A 25,898-nucleotide genomic window follows, 5' to 3' on the forward strand; every position below is an offset into this window, starting at 1 on the left:
CAGTTGAAGTAAGTAACCTCCTCTTTCTCCTATATTTGTACCATTGCAGTCTTTAAAATGTCTCATGATCCAGTTGTATTGAAGTCCACTAGAATCTGCTGTTTTCATACCATTTTGTTCTATCATTATGATTCTTAAAACAGGTAGTCATAATCTTTACTTGCATCTGATGAAGTGAGCTGTAGCTCACGAAAGCTTATGCTCAAATAAATTGGTTAGTCTCTAAGGTACCACAAGTCCTCCTTTTCTTTTTGCAAATACAGACTGACATGGCTGCTACTCTGAAACCTGTCAATCTGTACAGTCTTCTATAGAAGGGTCTATTTTTATTCATAACAAGAATCAAGAGACTCAAGTTATAGTTCCAACTTTTTGCTAGCTTGCTGCCTAGCCTTGGGCAAGTCATGTAAAATTTCTATGTGCTTCTCTATGCAAAAAATGGGTATAATGGCTACCTTCTTAACAGGATGTGACAGTTTGTCCCCTCTGAATGCCACCAGATGTACTTGGATCCCGCTGAGTCAGCCTATTCTTACAGCCTGGGTCCCCTTTACCTGGTTTTGCTGGGGTAGGCTCACAAGCCTCTTCCAGCCAAGCACACAGGCAGTGCCACACCCAGCTGCACAGAGAGAGCGATCCGCTCTGGAAAGATTCAGCCTTAGCGGCTTTCCCCAGCACTCTGGTCCCCACTCCCTTTAAGGGGTACAAACCCAAAGGTTTTATGAAATTTGCCCCCTCCCTCAATGTGGAGGAAGATCTACACAACCTCTTCCCCCCCCCCCAGTTACAAATTACATAAACTGAGTTATATTATAAAAAAAAGAAATACGTTTATTAACTATAAAAGGTGAATTTTAAATGGTAAAGAGGTAGCAAACAGAACAAAGCAAATTACCAAACAAATAAAGCACTAAATTTGATTCACTAAAGGAATTGGTTACAAATAGTAATTCGTCACCCAAGATAGTGTCTTAGGTAGATTCCTTCACAAGCCAGGTATCTTTCCAGTCTGGGTCAAGCAGCTGTGTAGTTGTGACAAGTATATTTAAAATTTACTGCAGGCTATATGTTTACTGGCAAAACCTTGCTTGCTGAGTGCAGTGGAATAAAAGGTGCATAGCTTTATTTCTTCACCAAAGTTATTCTCTACTTATTTTACACCTTCAAGTACTGAAGATACTGCTTTCTTATCACAGGTTTCATGCAGTTTATTCAGTCAGTCCCTGTTGCTGAAGTTCTTGCTACCGAAGAAAGTATACAGGTATATGATCTGGTGTCTTCTTTTTTTGTTCATTTGGGGACAGTGTCTTCATATTGCTGATCTTTTGCACGAGTATGCAACATGGATATTTAATGACTAAAATTAATATTGTTGAAGAATTCAGGGCAAGACTCAACTAGTTTTGACACTGAAACTCTGTGCTTTACTGATTAATTGAAACTGATAGTTATGAGTCTCGTTCTGTACTGGTTTTTTTCTAGTTTTAGGTCTGCTATAGGAGTTCATAGTAGCAAAAGCTTTAGAACAGTCAGTTGAGATACATACCAGTGTTTTTTGTTACTGAGACCTCCCACACTAGCATCAGCTTTTTGGATACCACGATCAGCTTCAACAATGGAACCCTACGGACAACCATATACAAGAAAATCCACTCATCAGCACACCACCTTCATAGATCCAGTAACTACCCCAAACACACCAAGAAATCTGTTATCTACAAACAGACACTCAGATATTACAGAATATGCTCCAAAGAGAAAGTCCAGGATGCACACCTTAACATGCTCAAAACCACCAACCAAAGACACTTCACCAGGGAAGTAGATTGCATCATGGAACACACCACCCAAATACTTTGAGAACCTGCTTCAAGACAGAAATAATACCCCTCCAACTGTACACCCTTATTTGTCACCTACTAGCTCACACTGGAACCCATACATCGTTTCATCAGACAACTGCAACCTACACTCGAGGGGGACCCCATCCTGAAATAAATCTTTCATGATCCCTCACTTCTGGCCTTCAAACAACCTTCTCTCCTCAAGCCCCCCCCCCTCCCCCCCCACACACACATGCGCGCACGCACCTCTCCAAGCTCATCATCATAAGCAAGCTCCCCACAGACCAGGGCATGCCAACTCAAAGTAGCATCGGACCTTACCAGAAGAACAGATGAAAAACCTGCAGACATATTGCCACTGCTAGAATGATAAACACCCCCCACAGCATACCTTTCAAGATCAATGGATCCTACATGTCTATCACAACATGTGGTGTACCTCATCAAGTGCACTAAATGACCCTATAACAACTATGTAGGTGAAACCAGACAATCATTACATTCCTGAATGAACTCTCACAGGAAAATGATAAAAGACAAAAACACCATATGACCTGTGGGTGAACACTTTTCATAAAACATAAAACAATTACTTTGTCTGACCTGTCTGCCCTTTTCCTCAAAGGAAACGTGCACAACACTTTCAAAAGATGAGCCTGGGAGCTTAAATTCATAACTCTGCTAAACATTAAAAATCATGGACTGAACACAGACATGGGATTTATGGCTTATTACAAAATCTATAACCTGCTAACCCCCTCTTTTTGTCCTGTGATTGTAGAGGTCACAGGCCGCTCTACCCTGAATGATCCCTTAGATTAGAATACGTGCTAACTACTTATGCTGAACAATTTATTCCACCTTGCATTTTAGATGTGACACTGAGTACCTTTACCTGAAGAAGAGCTCTGTGTGGCTCAAAAGCTTGTCTTGCCACCAGAAGTTGGTCCAATAAAATATATCCCTTCACCCACCTTCTTTCTCTAATATCCTGGGATTCTACACTACATACACTACACTAAATTCCCAAGGCATACCAGAGCAGGACTTTCTCCTGTACAGCACTTCAAAAGCCTGCACTTTTATACATTACAATATCGACAAGGGCCCTTCACTTCTGTATCCTGGCCATTTTCAGCAATGTAGGGTACTAACCAGTTAACTGATAACTTTGCTGCACATCCTTGAATGGCTTTTCTTTAGGTGATTACTTCATGAAAAAACTCCACTTCTCAAGTTCAATACATGATTTTCCAATGTTCCTAACTTGGCAAAATCAAAACCAGTCTCCTTCAGAAGGCGGTTATGGACTATCTTGATAAAAGCTTAATTCCATTCCAAATTTCAGCTTTAAACCTTGTGACTACTTCTATAAAAAATACTAGATTTGTTTGTTTTGAGTGGAAGTAAGCGGCATAAAGTATTAGTGCATAATTTGTCTAATGTTCATCACATTATTCTAAGATGTTACTCAACTTTTAGATTAATTTGAATTGCTAGTGCTGTTTAGCTTTTTCTAGTCTAGCAGAAAAATATATTTACTATGGAAGCATTTTTGATGCTCATGGTAATCATACAATAACTCTGCAATGCAAATTTAATTTTATGGGTTATTTTAAAGGAAGAGCACTTCAATTTGTGACAGTGATTTTAAATCTGTTTCTGCTTTGGTGAATAAGAAAATGCAAACGGAGATCTAAACTGTAGCATGAAAACATAACTTGCTACATTTTTTTTGTTGGTTTCACGTTATCTGTCAACTTTGAACATAACACATTCTTGAATTCAACCTTGACATTCTTATAAGTTTCAAGATTAATACCAGAAGTGTCTCTTCACAGAGTATGGTAATAGATTTACCAAGGACATAAACTGCTAACTTTTCTATCTTCCCTGAAGTTAGTTTAAAGCTTTATGGGATAAGTAAGTTTTTTGATGTCCTTCCAGAACTTCTTCAGAAAACATGCGCCAAGCGAGACTGGTCCTAATGGGATAAGTGCAGAGGTCATGGACACTTATGTTAAAAGTTGTGGTAAGTTTATTACAAATGTTTACTTGATGATTAGATATGCCACTATTGGCACAAAGGACAGTAGTGTGCCACTATTGGACCTGTAGCGTTAGTAATATTCAGATGCATTGTAGGTAGAATTTATTAAAAAATAGTGATTGGTATTTTTAACTTTTCTCATTTTTCAAGTACCTGAAATGAGAGGAATTCATCATTTAAGTAGTATAGTATCACAGTGATCCTGATAAATATTGGTTAACCAATGAATACTTAGATTTCCCAAACATATCTTGCAATCATGTATTTTCCTGTCTAACAACATGATGGCAGTGTGACGGGTTAGGCCCCTTAGGAAGCCCCCTGATGTGCTGATATACCACTGAGTCTACCTGTTCTGCCAGCATGGGCCCCCTTTAACCTGTCTTGCTGAGCCAGGCTATTAAAGCCTCCTTTAACACACACACAGGTAGGGCCACACCCAGCTGCAGATCAGCTCTGGGAAGATTCAGTTTAAGGGACTTGCTTCAGCACTCAGGTGTCCACCTCCCTTGGAGTGCAGACCCAAAGATGTGTTATGAAATCTGCCTCCTCCCTCAATGTGGAGGAAGGTATGCACAACTTCTTGCCCCTCCCCCCCAGTTAGAAATTATAGAAACTGGGTTTTATTATTATATTAAACAAATGTTACTAACTACAAAAGGCAGATTTTAAGTGATAAAAGGGGTAGCAAACAGAACAAAGCAGATTACTAAGCAAGTGAAACCAAACACACAAACTAAGCTAGTTTCACTAAAGAAATTGGTTACAAATAGTATTTCTCACTCTAGATATTGTTGCAGGCAGATTACAGAAAGTCTTGAAAGGCTGTTATATTGGTCTCTCTTGAGACCTCAGGTATTATTACTCACAAGCTAGACGCTCTTCCAATTTATTTTTGGTTTTGTTCAGAAAAATTATTCCAGTGATTTTTTTTTCCCCTCCAAGTCTAATGTTAATCGTGTGAGCATTGTTAGCATTAGGGACTCATTGATGACTTAGTTGTAACTTCACTGTCACCATAAGATTATAGGAGCCAAGTGTGAAAGCAGTATAACACTGGCAAATAGAATTGTGTAAACGATACTATTTGCAGGACTTTAAAATATTTATTTTAGTTTCACTTTCATGGTGTATTAAATCATTCCCTGCTGATCTAATGTTGGAAGAAATAAGGTGACTTTCAGATTTTAAGCATATGTAGCCTTGTAAATGTACATACAACTATACAGTATTAGATTTTAAGATTTCATTAATACATAAGAAGATACCTACTACATTTCTCTTTGCATTTCATTTTATTTCAAAAGTTGTTCTTTATACTCCCTATGTTCTTGCTTTCCCAGTTTATCCATTTTTCAAGAATTAAGCTAATGGCAAACCTACTACTATGAACAGTATGGAACACAGGATATCCAGGATATGGAATATTTTTGATTGTTTATAATTTACTTGTCATTGCAGCTGGTTATTGTGTTATTACCTATATCCTTGGAGTTGGAGACCGACATCTGGATAATCTCTTGCTAACAAAAACAGGTATTTAAAAAAAAAATCATCAAATACTGCTACAGTATAACTTTGCAAATATATCTTGGCCTAATGTTTTGTTGAATTTTATTTTATGGACACTCTAACATCCAACAAGTGATAGTTGTGGATTAGACTTTTTTTTTTAATATTAAGGCTACATCAGACGATCTAAAGTTGACTTGTTAGTAATTTATAGCTTGAGATTGAACGTATTAGTGAGGTAGCAAGTAGGGAGCAGACTGCATCATGCATAGAATTAAATACTTATTTCACCATGTAAAATGAGTGCATGTTGGATACTGATGTCAATGGAGAGGTATATAATGGGAGTCTAGTAATTGCAGTTAAATACCAATATTCTTATACACAATACATTTTCTCTCCACTTTTCAGTTTATACTGTTGTGCCTATCCTACATACATTCTTGTGTGTTTAAAGAAAAAACTAGAATTCATAACTAAAAGTGGCTTGGAAACAAATTATTTTTTTCTTTACAGGCTAATGTACAAACAATGCAATAATACTGAAATTCCTGTTCTGTGCAAATTAAGGACTGCTAAAAATTTTGTCAGTTACAAAATTGGTTGACTAAAATGTGCATTGCTGGAAAGCAACACTCAGCAGATTAAAATGAAATTGAGTTGCTTATTGTAACTGCCTCTCTGATTAATTTTGTCCTCAAAACAGGAAATTTGACACTGATAACTTAGACCTTTCAAGTTTTAGCTGAAACGTTAGGAAAACGATGAAATTAATGGGTAATTACTAATTAGAAAGTAATGCTGGCTCCAAAAATCCTAATTGTTCTTTATAAAATTGTTTAATTTTTCATAGGCTCTTTCACACAGTCTCAAAGCAATTTCAGGATCTATTAATTGTGTGCCCGTTGTAAAAAGACTTTTTGCAGACAGATTTGGCAGCTATTATACACTCAGCTGCATTCCAAATACAGTACAAGTTTAAACATGTTTGTTTAGTACTAGTTATATTGATATTCGACCATCTTGATTATTACTCCAAGATATCCCTGCTCATTCCTGCGGTTCTAATATTGTTTTTAACCTAAAAGTGGTTCCATGTGTCCTTCTGTCACTTCCTAGAAGGGGTCGGCAACCTGTGGCATGCGAGCTGATTTTTACTGGCATGCTGCTGCCAGCCGGGGTCCCGGCCCCCAGTCTCACTCAGCCCACTTCCTGCCTGGGTGAACGGAACCCCAGGCTGGCAGCAGTCTGAGCGGGGCCGGCGGACGGGACCTTGGCTAGCAGGAGCCGGCGGACGGGACCCCAGACCGGCAGCGGGCTGAGCTGCTCAGCCCACCGCTGGTCTGGGATTCTGTCCGCCGGCCCTGCTCAGCCCGCTGACAATCTGGAGTTCCGGCTGCCGGCCCTTTGCCAGCCGGGGTCTTGGCTGCCCGCCTGAGTGAACGGAATCCCCAGCCAGCAGGGGGCTGAACGGGGCTGGCAGCTGGGACCCTGGCTGGCAGGAGCTGGCGGAACCCCAGACTGGCAGTGGGTGAGCCGCTGCTGGTCTGGGGTTCTGTCCGTCACCCAGCTCAGCCCGCTGACAGTCTGGGGTCCCAGCCGCCAGCCCCTTGCCAGCCGGGGTCCTGGCCACCGGCCCCACTCACCTCGCTGCTGGTCTGGGGTTCCAGCCGCTCGGCCCCCTGCCAGCCGGGTCTAGGCCTCCGGCCCTGCTCAGCCCTCCTGCTGGCTTGGGGTCCTGGCAGCCAGCCCAGGGCTCTGTTCCTGGCCTGGGCCCAGCGCTCTGCAGCCTTTATAAAAAAAAATTGCACTACAGTTAGCTTAAAAACTCAGCCCGCTGCCTACCTGTGTGAACGGAACCCCAGGCCAGCAGCAGGCTGAGCGGGGCCGGTCGCTGGGACCCCACTGCATGCATCCGATGAAGTGAGCTGTAGCTCTCGAAAGCTCATGCTCAAATAAATTTGTTAGTCTCTAAGGTGCCACAAGTACTCCTTTTCTTTTTGCAGATACAGACTAACACGGCTGCTACTCTGAAACCTTAAAAACTTGAAAACTTAAAAACTTTGTATATTACAGTAATTGTTAAATGTATAATGTTAATAAATACATAGGTTTGATGAAACAAAGTAGTTGTACTTATGTGCCTGTGCTTAATTTGTGTTTTCGATGATTTACCTTCTCAAAAAATCTTGCATGTCTCGCACCTGCAGGGAGTGCGTGCACCCCAGGTTAAGAACCACTGCACTTAACTGATAAGATCAGCATTTTAATTTAATTTTAAATGAAGCTTCTTAAACATTTTAAAAACCTTGTTTATTTTACATACAACAATAGTTTAGTTATATAATGTAGACTTATAGAGAGAGAGTTTCTAAAATCATGACTGTATTACCGGCACGCAAAACCTTAAATTAAAGTGAATAAATGAAGACTTGGCACACCACTTCTGAAAGGTTGCCGACCCCTGTCCTAGAATCTTAAATGCATGTCTAAAATCCTTAATATTTTTTCTCAGTGTTTCTAACGCATGTTGTTATAATTATACAGGCAAAGGTATAACAATTATCTGAAATGCATGTTTAAAAAACCCTGTGCATTAAAATTGAGAGAGAGAGATTCTGGAAACTTTCATAAGCAAAACTTTTTTAAAAAAGCAAATTAGGCAATGGCAGAAGTTTTAAAAACAATAGGCACGTGTGTTTGAAAATGTTTACAATTGAATTGGACTCACCAAATTGTGCACTAGCTAGCCTTTGTAAATATAGAGCTATCCTTTTTAAACACATTCTTCCTACCTACCCTTCTGTACCCTGTTGTTTGTTAAACTTGTTGCATCCTGTCTTAATTGCTGTAGCTTGTAAGCTCTTAGAGGCAGTGACCATATAATATAGTTGTAGTGGTTTATAGTTAAGCATGGTCATTGTCTCAATTACACTGTTCCTGGTAGGGTAGTTTAGCCCTCCCGCAAAACCTTACCTCTTCCCTTTCTGAGGTAAACGAGTCCAACAGAACTGAAGTCCACAAACCTTCACCCCTTGGTGCATTGCTAAACTTTGATGGTGCAGGGGTTCACAGGCAGTTCTTTACTAAACACACACATCACATTCCTTCCCAGAGTTCTTATCCTCCTGCCTGCTTCTTGGCCCTCCTCTCCAGCTATTCCACAAGCTTTTTTCCCTGTAGGTTCCCTCTATGCTTTCCTCTCAGCTGGAGTCACTTCACTTCATGTTCTCTCCCTGTTCTGAGAAGGTTACTTATGGTCCCAACCCCTTTCCCAGAAGCTTTTGCTCTCAACCTGAGCACCCTAGAACTTGCAAGTCCCAGAATGTGTTTGATGTGGGCTTCAATAGTAACAAGTGTACTGGGCCTTGGTTTGGGCATGTCTTTAAAGAGCCAGTACACCCTGAGACATGTTCTTTGTAGAACACTTAACAAAAAGGCTCCCTATTCCTGATTGCAACCTCTTTGCATTGTTAATTATATAACAGTTGAAGTCAATCTGAGATCCAGAAACTCAGCACCTCTGAATATCTAGGTACTTAGTCTAACAATTGGGACCCAAAATAAAGAGGCAATTTCTGAAAATGTTAGCTTCACTTCAGTTGTTCTCTGTAAAAGGTGGGTAGTATGTATTACTTTCCAGAGAGTATGAGGCTTCAATAAATAAGGGCAGAGAATTAAAGCCAATCAGCTGGGGAGATGGGAACAGAACTTCAGACCACTAGACTCCCAAACCTGTGCACATTTCCTTGGAGAGGGTATTTTTATAGGACAGGTGTGGAGCATTCAGCTGTCACATAGTTTTCCAGCTAACAGAGTATGACCTTTCTTAGCTGCCTCCTTTATGAGCTTAGCAGTTACCCATGCAAAATGTTCTCCGTATTCACAGAATGATTTTCAAAGGCTCATAACTCAAAAAAAAAAAACAAAAAAAAAACAAAGCTAATTTTCTGAAAGGCTTAAAGGCAATTAGGACTATCTCCATGCCAAATATCACCTTTCTACCTTCAGTTGTTACTTCTATAAAGTTGATCTTTTTTATTATGAAGAAAGTGTATTTTTCGTCATATATTCAAACAGAGGAACATTTTCTTATTCTCTCCTTACCCTCCACCCCTCAAAAAAAAAAAAAAAAAAAAAAAAAAAAAGTACCTTGGACATAAACCTAGGATTGAGATTTTGAGCCTGAAAGATGATCATTTTCTGAAGCCCCAGACTGTTGAAAGTGACATTACCATGGGAAGTGTCATGCAACCTTAACCATAGCAGGTCACAGTTAGCACCCCATTTTGATAGTTGTCAAGGTTTTGTGAAGTTGGAATGTGTGGGTGATGTAAATAAATGTATTGTTATTTCTTCATTGTCACCCTAAAACTGGTCAAACACAGTTCCTGAATTGCAGAGATTAGTTAAATTCCAATATGTCAAATTTGTTTACTGAAGAATGTAAGGCTTCTAGCATTCAATTTATAATTTCCCTAATTACATAGCATTTTTCCAGCCTGACTCTTTAAGTCCACCTGATAACATTTTATTATAAGTATAAAAACATAATTAGCATAGTATATGTTTCTGCTATTTTATTAGACCTCAAACAGGCTGGTGTAGTAAAAGGATTTGGGGACCAAACCAGTTACAATGGCTTTACCCATTTCAATTTATGGCAAATAAAATGTAGGTCCACGGTCTTGACTGAACTTTAGGTAACTTGAGCTAGTCACACACCATTTATGATGATCTGGTATCTACATTATGTTTAACAATTCTGAAGAGTTTCCAAATTCTTACTTGTGTCTGGAAGTGTGTTGTAAGACGATGGTTTTCAACCTTTTTTTTTCATTTGCAGACCCCTAAAAAAATGTCAGGTGGAGGTATGGACTCCTTTGGAAACCTTAGACATAGTCTGAGGATTCCCAGGGGTCCACCGACCACAGGTTGAAAACCACAGTTGAAATATATTGGTTTAACATCCTTACATTCAGTAAATACCCACCATCTGGAATTTGATATTTACCCAAAGCCCCTCTCTCATAATTACGTTAGCATTTTTGTTATTTTTAAAGGTGAAACTGGTATCACTGTAACTAAATTAAAACCTTTCTTAAATTAAAACAGAGTAATCAACAGAACACAACATTAAATGGCTGGAGAGAAAACTGAGCCAATGTATAAACTCTGATTTTGTTAAATGATGCACTTAAGCATTAATGCAGAGTATGAATTTTGATATGGAATGAATCTCTGACCTAAGCTCTTTAGTAAAGGTTTTATTTATTTCCTGTGTGGGCCGCAGTTTGTGTTCATTTCATTTTTATCAGATTTAAATTGTTTGAAAACTAGCGTGAAACTTTAACAAAATATCTTTGTCCCAAAACATTTACTCTCCTTTGTATTTGCGTCTAGTTTTGTGTGTCAGTTTGCTGTTTGTATTGTGAACCTGTAAAATATTTTTGAATACAATGCGTACGAAAGGCTGCAGAAAATAAAGCCCCTGTCTTGCACTCCAATTCACATGAAAATCCTTACACTGGGGACTGAATTTAGTTTTTCCACTGGAAAATCCTAAGCAGTGCAGCAGAGGGCAGTACTTATCCATGATAAATTCTGTCTGAAATTCCTCTTATCTCTGTGTTGTAATATATACTCCATAAGATAGTAAAACAATGTGGGTTTGAATGTACCTTTTTCCTTAATGATTTCCTTTGTGACTGGTAAGCAGACTTCTCAAAATCTTAAATTCTGCATCAGTTTGAGGAAGAAAAATATATAAACTGATATTTATGGTATTTTTGAAAGTGTGGAACCTGTTTATTAAAAGTACCTGTATGGAATCAATCCTACAAACACTTGGTATCCGGCCTTATACTTACCACTGAGTCTCCCATTGACTTTGGTGCAAAAAGACTAGTTCTAGTCTTCTCTTGTGGTTGAGAAGCTAAACACAAACATTTTTCTGGCAATATAGTTTGTATAACCACAAAGCTTTCCCTTCTTAGCAGGATTTGTTTAAACCGTGCAAGCCCTCCTGGGCAATGGGGGCCATAAATAGGGCACTACTGGACCCAGCTGTGGGTTTCAGTACTCGATCTTATGTTCCATGTGGGAGAAAATTCAACAGATCCCAGGAGCCTTTTATGGCTTTCTCTTAATAGTCCACAGCTGTCGGCTCCTTCAAGTCTTGCATTTAAAGTCCATTCCATAGGGCTTGTCTTTCCTCTCAACACATGGGAAGAGGTGTAATTCCTTTGTGGGATAGCATGAGTATGGGCACCATCACAACTCTTTCTGTAGAGGGTATTTTGTGCTTATGACCAAACTAAATGTAAAATTAGTCCTTTATTAGGCAGAATACAGCATTAAACATGAACACCAGGATATGAAAACAGCTCTTCCCTACTCTACATCAGAAACATGTAATCAGTGTACTGTAGAACCAAGATAACAATACATGTAGTAGTTTATGGGCTCTAAAATTTTCTGTAAAAAGAAAGGGAGTACTTGTGGCATCTTAGAGACTAACAAATTTATTTGAGCATGAGCTTTCATGAGCTACAGCTCACTTCATCGGATGCATGCAATAGAAAATACAGTGAAGAGATTTATATACACAGAACACGAAACAATGGGTGTTACCATACACACTGTAACGAGAGTGATCAGGTAAGGTGAGCTATTACCAGCAGGGGGGAGTGGTGAAGAAGAAAAAGAAAAAAAAAACTTTTGTAGGGATAATCAAGGTGAGCCATTTCCAGCAGTTGACAAGAACGTGTGAGGAACAGTGTGTGTGTGTGTGTGGGGGGGGGGGAAATAAACACGGGGAAATAGTTTTACTTTGTGTAATGACCCATCCACTCCCAGTCTTTATTCAAGCCTAAGTTAATTGTGTCCAGTTTGCAAATTAATTCCAATTCAGCAGTCCCTTATTGGAGTCTGTTTTTTGAATTTTTTTTGTTGGAGAATTGCCACTTTAGTTTGTCTCCAGAGCTTAAACGGGACAGTGTCACCATGTACTCTTTAACAAAAAAAACAAAAAACAAAAAAAAGGGGGGGGGGGGGAGGGACAAAGGAAAATGAATCCAGAGTCTGAGTAACTTTTAAATAGTATGTCCTTATTCTTTTTGTTTGTTTGTTTGTTTTAAATCAGGGAGCTAAAGGGGCTTCTACAAAAGAAGAGATTGACCATACAGGAGAAACAATAAAATTGACACTTTACAAAGTATTGTTGAAATCATAAAGTAAACAAAATGAAAATAGATCGCTCTTTTTCTCTTCTCCCCTCCCCCCATTTTTACCGGTAACCATAGCTGATTTATTTCATTTTTTTATTGTCCCTTTAATACTGAAGCATTTGTAATTTTTTTAGATTTATTTTAGTAAGCTCAATTATTTTTACTCTGCCATGTATTGTTTCAGTATATGTTCAGTAAAGAGATTTAGTGGTAACGAACAAAGTATTAATTACATTTAATAGATAAAAGTATAATTGTGTAAACTAAGTCATGTAGCTTCTCATTTTTTCAAACTCGAAAGCCTTTCTGATACATTAATACATATTTTGGCAATTCATATACAATGTACCTGAGCCTATGTAACTTAAAATGTACGTATTATGCCTCGGTATTGTTTCTGTAAAATACTTCAAAATAACAGCACTGCAAGCGATTCCTTTTGTATGAGAATAGATATTGTCTTGCATCTCACCGAATTGAGATGCATTATAAACTAAAAGAAAAGGAGTACTTGTGGCACCTTAGAGACTAACCAATTTATTTGAGCATAAGTGAGCTGTAGCTGATGAAGTGAGCTGTAGCTCACGAAAGCTTATGCTCAAATTGGTTAGTCTCTAAGGTGCCACAAGTACTCCTCTTCTTTTTGCGAATACAGACTAACACGGCTGCTACTCTGAAACCTGGCATTATAAACTGTCATTGATTCCTATGCATTTTTAATTTGTTGCTTCCAAAGCCAAGATCAGGCAGTATGGCAGCAACTATGTAATGAGACACTTTGTCTTCCAGCAAAATACGCAGTTTCAAACAACATCAATCGATCATTGCTGCATCACAAATCGTTGCATATATAAATACTGGTACTTGAATGCCATCCGTCAGTAGACCCTTCGCTGCCTTAGAAAGAACTGCTAGTTGTGAAGCTGAATTGTCACCGACTTGATGGAACACGTTTAAAAAGACTAAAGTTCCCAGAAGTTGCATCTTTTTGAAACAACCCATCTTAAAACATTTGTCTCTTCCATTTATTGAAGGCAACTTGTTTTGGGGGTTTTTGTTTTGCTTTTGTCCCCTCTTTTATTTTTATTATTGAAAGCATGGAGCCAGTATGACTGCATCAGTAAACAAGTTGGCATATGAATGGAAATAGAGACTTTGGTCCTGACTTTATTTGCCAGCCGAATAAAGCATGCTCAAACCTCAAGCGTGTATGTGGCAGGGCACATTGCTCTTGAGTCTAAGAACGTAATGAACTCAAGGATTGTACCAGCTGTGAACTTTGTGGAGTCTTACCAAGAATGGGGACCCCAGCCTGACATTAGGGAAAGAACACGGGTTTTTCTGCATGCCTTGGTCTCATTGGAGAGAGCTGCAAAGTCAGAACAGGATTGCAGGCCCCCAGACAACAGGGCCCTTGAACAGTTTTTTGTGCCTGATGCAAGCCCTTAAGTGTTCTCAGCTCTTCTTCATTGTTACAATTGGATCGTCTAATGCAGCTCTTCTGAGGAGACGCCAAAGTGAAAGATAGTTGGACTCCAGATGCTCCCCAAAAGTGCTGCAGGCACTATAAGTAGATTTGCTGATTTTACCAGACCCTGTTGTATGTAAAATAAAGAAGCTTTAAAACATTCTCTCTCTCTCTCTATGTATGAATATATAAAAAAATAAAAAAAACATGATGAGAGAGAGAGAGAATGAACATACTAGCTTGTAAACATCTCCAAAATTAATTATCCTCCAAATCCCTCCTTAAAACTCCTTTTCTGTTATGCCTACTAAACCAGCAGCCTTGCCATTGTCCTAAGACCACTGCCTATCATGCTGACTAATATTGTCTCCTTGTTTTCTTGGATTCTCCTGGCAGTAGCCATCTATCTATTGTCTTATCCTTAAATTGTGAGCTCTTTAGAGCAGGGACTGTCTTACTAAATTCTGTGTTTTATACAGTGCTCAGCACAATGGGGTTCTGATCCATGACTAGGGCTCCTAGGTGCAACAGTAATACAAATAGAAGTGCAGAATATATTTATCTGGATCACCTTAAAGTTTTTGTCAGTGTGTTTAGGATTTAACATCTGCACACTGAATGAATTTGAACAATAAGCACATCACTTTACACTCTCCTTTCTACTTCACTTTCCTACTTAGGCACAGACTGGCCTTGTCTAAATTAGTAAAATTAGGACTTGCAGAACGGCATTGGTGGTGAATTACCAGTGGTAGCAATGATGGAGAATTAGGAATTGTAATTTTCCAGCAGAGGTGCAACCACCATAAGGGTTCTGTTGCTTTCTCTTAGCAGGTCAGACCTTTTCATGGTGACAGCATAACTCTAGGGGAAATTGAATGCTACCATCCCATTTTCATGAGAGGAAGTTCCCCCTTTTAGCTGTGGCCCACCTTTCAGAGCATAAATTTTGCTACTTAATAAATATAGGATCCTGGATAGCAATCTTTCAAAATTACTATGGAAGCTGTAGTTTGAAACAAAATTAATGCCATCTTCAAAATTTAAATTCAATGTCAGTAAATTATCTTCCTGAAAATGGGGAAAGATGAACTTGGAGTAGTTTGAGGGGACTTTCAGCTTATTAAAATGTAAGAAGCCCTTTGGCAGTGGTGTTAAAAATCTAGTTTGCAGTTTTGTGGTAACTTTCATTCAAGGACTTCTAAATACTCAAGAGGCTTTAAGTAGTTAATCCTCATAACACTCCAGTGAAGTAGATAGAGGATGGATATCATAAGAAACAAAACACCAGCTAGTGAAATGTATCTATCCGAAACTGCAGGGGACTCTAAATAGGTGGAGTGTAATTACCTGACATAGAATTTGGCCAGAGCACTGCTCTTGCAAAAAGTGCAGTTGGATCTTAATGATCATAAATTGCTGGGACCTGCGTTTTGTGTCATATTAGCTCCTGCAGCTCCTTGTAGCATTTATTCAGTCGTAATTAAAGGAAAGACCACTCCCTGCAGCACTGAGTTTTGGTTGGTGGTCTCCCAGTTTTAGTGCTAATCTGGTGTAACCCTACTTCAGTTGCAAGAATCTGACTGGATGACAATGCTGGCAAAGGTGCAGGTATTAATACTTGAGCATACGGAGGCAGAGTTTTAAAATTGAAGGGTTCTTTTTTTGTTTGTTGTTTTCCCCTTCAATCTACAGCCACAACACTTCACCTACCTGTATTTAGGGGACTCAATGGATATCACTCACATATATAAGTAGGGCCCTACCAAATTCACGGCCATGAAAAACGCGTCATGGACTGTGAAATCTGGTATCCCCTGTGAAATCTGGTGTTCTGTGTACTTTCACCCTGTATTATACAAATTTCACGGGGGAGACCAGCATTTCTCAAAATGGGGGTCCTGACTCAAAAGAGGGTTGTGGGAGGGTTACAAGGTAGGGGAGTCATGGTTTTGCCAGCCTTACTTCTGCGCTGTCTTCAGACCTGGGTGGCCGGAGAGCAGTGGCTGCTGGCCAGGCACCCAGTTCAGAAGGCAGTGTCCCTCCAGCAGCAGCACAGAAGTAAGGGTGGCAGTACCATACCATGCCACACTTACTTCTGCGCTGCTGCCTTCAGAGTTGGGTCAGGACCCCCACAGATACAACACCGTAAAATTTCAGATTTAAAGAGCTGAAATCATGAAATTTAATATTTTTAAAATCCTATGACTGTGAAATTGACCAAAGTGGACCATGAATTTGGTAGGGCCCTATATATAAGTATCTAATTTGTGGGTGCAGTTTAATGTTGTTCAACTATGTAAATACTTGCTACACCACAAATAGATTCAGGTACAAAAATGAAGTCTGGGTTAGGACTGTGCTGAAAACCAGGGAATTAAATGACCTACTTTTATAGATGGGAGAACAGACTCAGATCTGGATGCCAAAGCTTTGGATTGTATTTATTTGAGGATTTAAAATCCTTAATCCAAAAAAGTAATTTGTTCCTTAAAGATAAGAAATTTATTTATATATTCCATAAAGAAAACAAATTACCTCCTAAAATTGGGAAATCAGAAAAGATATTTCTGTTATCACGATTAACTACATTTCCAGCTGCTCTGCATGGACTGACTTCTATACCAATTCAAATATTTTTGATTGGGTGGGGCTCGATGTGAGTGGACTCGTACCCATTTGCTTAGATAGGAATATAACTCTGATCTCTGGAGTCCCAGGTGAATGACTTAATAATTAGAGAATCCTTCTGATTTAAAGCTTCTCTCAGAGTTGAGCTGTTATAACAAGTTCAGAAAAGCTGGATTAGTAGCTGGAGCACAGGTGTGATGTGGCTGTCAGAATAAATGCAGTTTATCACATGATAGTGACACTATATTTAGAAGGAAAGGAGTTTAATTGTATTCTGTAGAATACAGGGTTTTTAAGTTGCCTTTAAAAGAAATGTTTACTACAGTGTCCACACTGGTTCACTACTGATTTGTAGAGTGGAAGGGTTGATGCTTCTATCAGGCTTCCGGTCTTTAATTCATACAGATTGCTCTGAAAAATACTGACATAGCTCTTGAAAAGGTTTCTTTCCCACCCAATTACCTAACTTCCAGGAAACTTTCAAATAAGTGTTTACAAATTTTGTCATGTTGCATAAAAACGATGGTAACTTCTGAAATGGGGTGCTGGTTTCCCCAGTGGACTTCAGCTGGATTTTTAGCTGAGGCTATTTTCAGGCATTGCAATATCTGTTGAATCTGAGCAATTTAAAACAAGTAGTGTATTGAGAAGTACCACTTTTGGAGGAAACTGGTTGATTAAATTGACAGGAAAGAACAGCTAAGATGTTTTTGGATGGCTTTTTTACATCCTTCCCTACAAATGTGTCTGGGTAAATAGTTATATTAAAAATTAAAGGACTGTGTAAGAACTTCACAACTGAAGGGCAGTCACAGTGTATGAATGGTGGAAACTCTCTGAAAAATAAGGCAAATGTTTTATTTTACTGTGATTTTAGTACAAAAATGTTACCTAGATTGAGGGGGGGGCAGGCGGGGGGAGGGAAATCCTTTTCAAACGGATAAAGTTTTTTAGATCAGTGTCATTTTCTGCATAGCCCTTGTTGCTTAAGGAAAATGGATATGTTACCTTTGTTTCACAGTTTGTTTGTAGTGTTTCACAGCACTACAGGTATTATTTAGTTATTAGCTATTTGCAGCACCCGTGGTGGGTTAGGTGATGAGGCTTTCTTCAAGGTCACAAAGCAAGCTGGTGGTAGAATCTACTATTGAACCCAAAAATCCTAACTCCTTATCCCCAGAACTAATCACTTAGGACACTGTCACTGCTTTTTAAAGTTAGACTTCTCCCTCTCTCCCCCATTGGGCAGTGTCTTGTTTTTGGACATTGGATGGTCACTAAGACAGGTCTTAATGTATTTAGTAAAAAGAAAAGGAGTACTTGTGGCACCTTAGAGACTAACAAATTTATTTGAGCATAAGCTTTCGTGAGCTACAGCTCACTTCATAGGCTAATACCAGCAGGAGAGCGCCCCCCCCCCCCCGCTCTCCTTCTGGTATTAGCTCACCATACCTGATCACTCTCCTTACAGTGTGTATGGTAACACCCATTGTTTCATGTTCTCTGTGTATATAAATCTCCCCACTGCATTTTCCACTGAATGCATCTGATGAAGTGAGCTGTAGCTCACGAAAGCTTATGCTCAAATAAAGTTTCAGTTGTTAGTCTCTAAGGTGCCACAAGCACTCCTTTTCTTTTTATCTGTAGATTGCATTCCATGGAGAGCACACACAAAAAAGAAATATCCTTTGTAGGAAGCTTAAAAATGACCACAGTGGACCAAATAAAGTGTCCACCTAGTTAATATCCTGTCTTTAGTAGGGGCTTTGAATCAGATATTTCAGCTGTGTCTTGAGGCCTAATTCTCCATTTCCTTATACAGGTGTAACTTGTTTGATCCTCAGAGTGGTTACAGCAATGTAAGAGTGCTGAGTTAGGCCCATCTGTGGCTCAGAATTATTTTTATTCAAGAGGACTCTGACACTTTGCATTATTGTCATAGCTGTGGACTAATCACTGGTGCACTGTGAAGTGTAATTTGGGAATTTAAAACTTTTGAGCAAGGCACCAGAGGATCATAATTGTTTAAACATTATCTTTCATGTTTCAGTCCTGAAAACAGACTGTTTATTAAAAGTCAATTATTTGTATCATTAATTTATATAAACCTGTGTCAGCATCAGCTGTTAAAATGTTAATCTGGTTTGAACTAATTTTTTTAGAAACATCTTAATTACCTATACAAATGTATTAATTAGCACTCTCTTATTCTGCGTTTACAGTGTTAAATACAAACATATTTAGTCACAAGCGTTTTTGTTTTATCTACTTGTTGTCTCTTGACTCTTCAAGGTGACAGGTTTGAATAAGTAGTCAGTAAAATGGACAGGGAGGCATGGCTTTTCAAAAATATTAATGGTTCTGATTTTTAAAAGTTGGCACCTAGAAGCTGTCAAAATAGGGCACTTTTAGGTTCATAAATATGGGCTCTGGGGGCTTTAACTTGAGACACCTATTTAAAAAAAATCTTGGACATACATAATTTTGAAAAAGGCTTTCTAGATGTATATTCAGTGTATGCTAGGTACTGCATGAGGTGCAAACTGTATGAAATCATACCAGGTCTCTTCCATCTTGAAGATACTTGGTTTTAAGATTTTCCCTCTATGCCCTACAGTGCATCCTCTTCGCTGTTTTTGTCCAGGTTTAAATTACTATAATGATGGAACTTTAACTTTTTCCACCGAGAAACTATTCTACTGGCTAATAGACTTCTGTCAAAAACCTTCCTCGTATTCAGCTTAAATTTTCAAGATATGGACCTCCTCCGACCATCCTAAATGATTCCTCTCCTCTCCCCACAGTGCTTGTTTCAAAAGGTTCTAGTCTCCCTTCATCCTGCTTTAGCCATCATTTAGGCAAACTCACTCATATATATTGTTCTTTGGTTTCTTATAAATCAAGTCTCTCTAGTCCATTGATCATTGTTGCTTTTCTGAACTCCTTCCAACCTTGTTTGCGCCCTTGAGTTCCATGTTGTCGGAGATAGTTTGAACAAAAAATCATGAAAAAGGTATTTGCTTTTCTATCGAAATATTGAGTAGATCTATCACTTGTACAAAATTGGGAGATTGGTTTTCAAAAAAATTTTGCAAGAATACCTTTCCTAATGTGTGATTGACTTATGCCAGTTAACAAGTAGTAATAAGATAAGTATAACAGACCTCCTAGAGACTGAGAAAATTAGAATTTCTTCTGTATATATGAGAGGTTATTGAATAACTGTTCATTTGTAGGTTTCAGAGTAGCAGCCGTTAGTGTGTATTCTCAAAAAGAAAAGGAGTACTTGTGGTACCTTAGAGACTAACAAATTTATTTGAGCATAAGCTTTCATGAGCTACAGCTCACTTCATCGGATGCATTCAGTGGAAAATACATTGGGGAGATTTATATTCATAGTATACACAGAGAACATGAAACAATGGGTGTTACCATACACACTGTAACGAGAGTGATCCTGAAGCAAATACTCACCAGCAACCACACCACACAACAGAACCACTAACCCAGGAACCTATCCTTGCAACAAAGCCCATTGCCAGCTGTGTCCACATATCTATTCATAGGGCCGCCTCATATCAGCCACACTATCAGAGGCTCGTTCACCTGCACACCTACCAATGTGATATATGCCATCATGTGCCAGCAATGCCCCTCTGCCATGTACATTGGCCAAACTGGACAGTCTCTGCGTAAAAGAATAAATGGACACAAATGAGACGTCAAGAATTATAACATTCAAAAACCAGTCGGAGAACACTTCAATCTCTTTGGTCACTCGATTATAGACCTAAAAGTTGCAATTCTTCAACAAAAAAACTTCAAAAACAGACTCCAATGAGAGACTGCTGAATTGGAATTAATTTGCAAACTGGATACAGTTAACTTAAGCTTGAATAGAGACTGGGAGTGGATGTGTCATTACACAAAGTAAAACTATTTCCCCATGTTTATTGTCATTCCCCCCACCACACACACACACTGTTCCTCAGACATTCTTGTCAACTGCTGGAAATGGCCCACCTTGATTATCACTACAAAAGGTCCCCCCCCCCCCGCTCCCTTGCTGGTAATAGCTCACCTTACCTGATCACTCTCATTACAGTGTGTATGGTAACACCCATTGTTTCATGTTCTCTATGTATATAAATCTCCCCACTGTATTTTCCACTGAATGCATCCGATGAAGTGAGCTGTAGCTCACGAAAGCTTATGCTCAAATAAATTTGTTAGTCTCTAAGGTTCCACAAGTACTCCTTTTCTTTTTGTTCATTTGTAGCTGTTTACAAACTTTCTGATGATTTTTGAAATGTTAACTATCTGTAACTATTGGTACTTCGTTGGCAATGCACGCTTCCCAAGAGGAGGTTGAGAGTTGTAATCATACTTAGTACCACATGAGAGAGTTTGCATCTCTTGGTAAATGGTTAAAACAGCCACATTGACAATGGACACTGGACAATGCTTTCATTTTTTATTCCAAACAAAATGTTTGAGTAAAATTCTAAATTTGCATGGGCCCTGATTTTGTATAGACTTACTCTGTTCTTACAGCCAAAGATGTGAAAAGGTCTGTCACGGTGCCTGGAGTGGCTCACAGCTAAGAGTGCCAAACTCCGGTCAGAAATCAGGGCAGACACCCCAGACTGATGGCATATTGTATCATTAGATTTCACCTACCCAGTAACAAAAGTGTACTCCTGGATCACTATATTAGTTTTACCATGGAGCCACAGACAGTCCCCTTTAGGCTCTCTGGAGCCTACTTTACCACCCAGACAGACTGGACTTAATGATGAAAGGTTATTAAAACCAAAATTCACCTTTTTAGATTACTTCCAGCACCAAAGGGACAGTCACTTACCCACAATATGCTCAAGATCTCACCAAAGACCACGCTGTAGCCAATCCTTCAGTAAACTAAAATTAAAGATTTATTAATTAGGAAAAACTAATGAGTTATAGCAAGATTAAAGCAGATAAAATACATTACAGGTGAATTAGGGTTTGTAGGTTCAAAATGAAAGCAGTGATGTAGCAATCTGCCAGTCTGAGTCTTTTCATAAATTCTCTCAGGGTTTTCCCAAAGTGGATATGGGAAACTCTGTCTTGTATCTGGACACCTCCCTGACAACATCCTAAAAGATCAAGAGATGGCAGGATCATTCCCAAAGTCCAATATTTATAGTTGAAAACAGCCTACCAACAGTTTTTAGCATAGCATGTGTCCATAGATTTCACTTTTTTGAGCACACAACGCCGTACACTTTGAAGTCAGTGTTCCTCCTTGCTGAGCAACTTTAGACAAATGAATTCACAACTAAACACTAACACACATTGTTCCAGGGTTAATTAAATAGAGAATTAAATATAGAGACAGCAATCACAGGTAAACTTAGTGTAAATAATTTATGTAACACGTGCCATGTGTGAGGACATCTTCCTTTGTTCTATTCTAACAAGTGGATACAATAGCATTAATATTTCTTCTGATCTAGGGTTATTTACTATAAGGCATGCATAATAACAAATAAGCAACAGGATATAGTCAAATTTAACAATTCAGTTGCACTTTATACATTGATTGGTTTGCAAATTACAGTGCCTCTTCACATTCCTCTGAAGTTCACAGACAGGTGAACCACCTATTGTTTTGAATCTAAGCTGATTTCCCTGTGTCACAAGATGTTTATAGGTTATGGGCCATACATATTTTTCAAACCTGGAACTGGTCAGCCTAGTTCTTTAGTAATCTTGGAAGGAAAGTTACTTGGGTAATTATCAAGATAAGGTAATCACTGCATTTTAGTACAAAGAAAAGTAAATTACTAAATGGACTCTTGAGCTTCTGAAATATACTTTTAAAATTAGAATCGTAGCACTAAACTTTGGAGCTTTTTCAGAGTGAATAGCGTTAATTATATACATGGAGTTTAACCACATTCGGACCACCTGTTAGAGAATTTACTTTACAATAGTTTAAAACCATTTTGTTGGTCAGTGATTTTAAGTGGGATCTAAATCTTCTGTTTCATACTGTGGATTGTGAGGCTTATCTTCCTCCCAGGAATCACAAAGCTATATAGTTAAAACAATGCTCTTTACGGAGAGAGAGTGAGCAATCCGTGGAAGAACTAAAAGCTGTATAAAATCTACTTTAAGAGTATTTTCATTTAGTGAATATACGGTTGTGCAATAGATTATCACTAATCCCCAGAGTTTTCTTTAAAATTACCATCTGATATCTGTTTAATGGCCTATATAAAATAAGTTCTGTCTCAATTCAGTTACCCATGAGCAAATGTCCATATGACACAACCTCAAGTGGTTCACAGACTGGAAACATGGGCAAAGATGCCAATAACTGAATGGATCTTGGAGACTAGCTTTCAGCTCAGACAAACATAATTTGGAATTGAGATAATCCAAAATCTGAATGCCTTACAATGTCTACAATGAAGGGCACTAAAGAAGATACTTGGCTAAAACTTTGAAGTGTGGTTCAATTAATATCTGCTGATTGATTTTTGAAGGCGAACATCAACACTTTTTTTACTGTTTTAAATGTAATAGTAAAAAATAAAATTACACATTTGCATTTTTTGCCTAATACAGGTAAACTGTTTCACATCGATTTTGGTTACATTCTGGGTCGTGACCCTAAGCCTCTGCCTCCCCCAATGAAGCTGAATAAGGAAATGGTGGAAGGTATGGGAGGCACTCAGAGTGAGCAGTACCAGGAGTTCCGCAAACAGTGTTACACAGCCTTTCTACATCTCCGCAGGTAGCAACCCTATTTCTGTGTTAACAATTGCTTGATCAACAGTGGGGGGGAGGTGCTTTTTCTCCCCCAAAAACCATGAGAACTTATATATACCCCTGTTTATGTCCACGGTGCTATAAAGAAGAGAGACTGAGAGATGGGAATTCTTGAGTTCTAATCACGCTTTTGGCACTGACTACCCTTCAGTAGCATTTATCATTATAAAGTATCTTCTGTCCAAAGAGCTCAAATTACTTTACAAACATTAATTTAGGTTTGCAACACTCCTGCAAGGTGGTAAATGATTGATAACGTATTCAGGAGATGCGGTGTTCTGTTGCTTAGCAAATCTTGGAATGTTTTCTAGTTAGGCAAATTGGTGTCTCAGGTTATCATTGATGAAATACAGAGCCTTTCAATTCTTGACTACTGCCCCCAAATTCAGATTAGTCACAGCCAAACACATGTATCCTCTGTTGGCTTGTCAGTGGCCTACGTGAGTTGACTTGGAAAATCTTAGTCCTGTTCCTGGAGAATAAGTATTCACTTCTCAGAATCCACTATTAAACGTTGGCAATAGTAGAATCTTCAAAAAGATTTGAACAGGCATAGAGACTAAACTACCATACTACCCCCTTACCACAAGAATGCCCTCTTTCAGAGTTCAGGCACAGGATCGGAGAAGCTTGCATTGCCATTGTCTGTCTTGGGGACAAATAAGACTTTCGTTCTCCATTGCTAAGCACCTTTTACCATGTCCTACAAAATTCATTTAAAATATGTTGCCTTGTTTGTCCTTTGGGTGGCAGAATGGCTCAGCTTTGCCCTCCAGTCCTGTTACAACAGTGAGCAGGTGAACAGTTTCTCTATTTGCTAAGTGATTCAGGAAGTCTTCCATGGAGATATACAAATTACACTTTAATATCTGGATTGTCTAGTTTAAAATACTCCAAAGCCTGGAAAAAAGTATATTGAACAATGGTGATCTTAGAAAGGAGGCAGACAAGATAATGTGAAATAATTGCTGAAGAAATGTAAAACGTATTCCGTCTTATTGAAAGGAGAAAAAAAGTAACTGCCTTTATAAACTGTCATTTGTAATGGATTAGCAGCAATTCAACACAATGAGAAAACAAAGACAAGTTATTAATCAGCAGCCACGATAACGACCATCACACCAGAGAATAATCATGAAGGGATTAATCTGTGTACTCTGCAAGCAGAGTATAAGTCAAAATTGTTTGAGGACTGAAGTTATTATACAAAATTACTCATTTCTTATGTTTCCATAGATGCTTTAAAGAGATGTAAGTTGATGTTCACTATTTCAATGGGAAAAGCTTTTAAATTTCTGCAAGATTATCCATTGAATTAACTAGGTAACACAGTGATTGGCATCAGAGGACATACTTAGTAGCATGGTGTGCATTGATCCAGTAATTTTTAATATAAAATTAACATTTTAAAATATTAGTTGAAATCCCTAGGATTGTAGTTGTATTTGAAGATCATTCATTTCTTCGGTATACATACAGTTTAATGTGAAAGTATTTGTATTATACAAATACAAAATATTAACTTACTGTTCTAGGTAAATCTGTCATGTTCACAGAAGTTCTTAAGCTCCTGATGTGAAAGGCATAAGGACTTTACTATATGAATCTTAATAGCACATTCTGAGCATCTGCGGCTCAAAATAATGGTTAGCAGGAATGTGTACTTATAGAGCAGGCTAATGGATTAGAGAATGGAGGACTAGGCTGTTGTCATTGTGCATGTTGGCATAAAAATCTATTTGATACACTGACAGTTGTATAAATTAATCAGGTTATTTAACCTATTTTTTGCTTTTTAACCAATTGTTAAGAGTGAAGCAAATTTTGTATTGCACGTCTAATTTTCATCCCCATTCACACCAAACTTCACCAAAAGAAAAACAAAGTCCCTGAAACATCACATGCTGGGGGAAAAAAAAGACATCATAGTACTGTTATATTAATAAAATATATTAATTGATTAATATTATTGTATTTTATTAATACAATAATATATTTATATTAATAAAAATTCCTGTCCATTACTTTTTTCAAAATTTCCTAATATTTCTGTGGCTTATCTCTTGGCTTATGATGTCCAGTTTCATTTTGTTGGCCATGCTGAGAAGTGCCTTTCAGGTGTTTTGTTTTGTCTTGTTTGTCTGTAGTAATTGTGTTTTGTTTCAGATTATTTATGGGGCAATTAGATTTGTATTCACCCTTTCATAAATTTATTATTCTAAAGTAGATTGGAAATGGTAAACTAGGGACTCAGAGCCAGGGACATAGGCCATGACTCAGCAAGGTACTTAAGCACATAGTTAAGTATCTGGTGAATCAGGGCCTTAATGGTGAACCATGGAAAC

The 25,898-nt window shown here is 38.4% G+C and overlaps 1 protein-coding gene across 2 annotated transcripts in view; it reads left to right on the forward strand.

The window, feature by feature from the left end:
- The window catches only part of PIK3C3 (phosphatidylinositol 3-kinase catalytic subunit type 3), a 133,644-nt gene that overhangs the window by 72,205 nt on the left and 35,541 nt on the right, over positions 1-25,898 (forward strand). For both annotated transcript variants that reach the window (XR_014711622.1, XM_084628052.1), the window contains exons 19-22: positions 1,197-1,261; positions 3,792-3,876; positions 5,356-5,430; positions 23,350-23,518. Coding sequence is in view for 1 of the 2 variants with exons in the window: in XM_084628052.1 (XP_084484178.1) it covers positions 1,197-1,261; positions 3,792-3,876; positions 5,356-5,430; positions 23,350-23,518 (394 nt within the window). In the remaining variant the exon portion in view is untranslated. The remainder of the gene's footprint in view (positions 1-1,196; positions 1,262-3,791; positions 3,877-5,355; positions 5,431-23,349; positions 23,519-25,898) is intronic.

The sequence above is a fragment of the Lepidochelys olivacea genome (assembly GCF_965140295.1).
Source record: "Lepidochelys olivacea isolate rLepOli2 genome assembly, chromosome: 5".
Lineage (NCBI taxonomy): Eukaryota > Metazoa > Chordata > Testudines > Cheloniidae > Lepidochelys > Lepidochelys olivacea.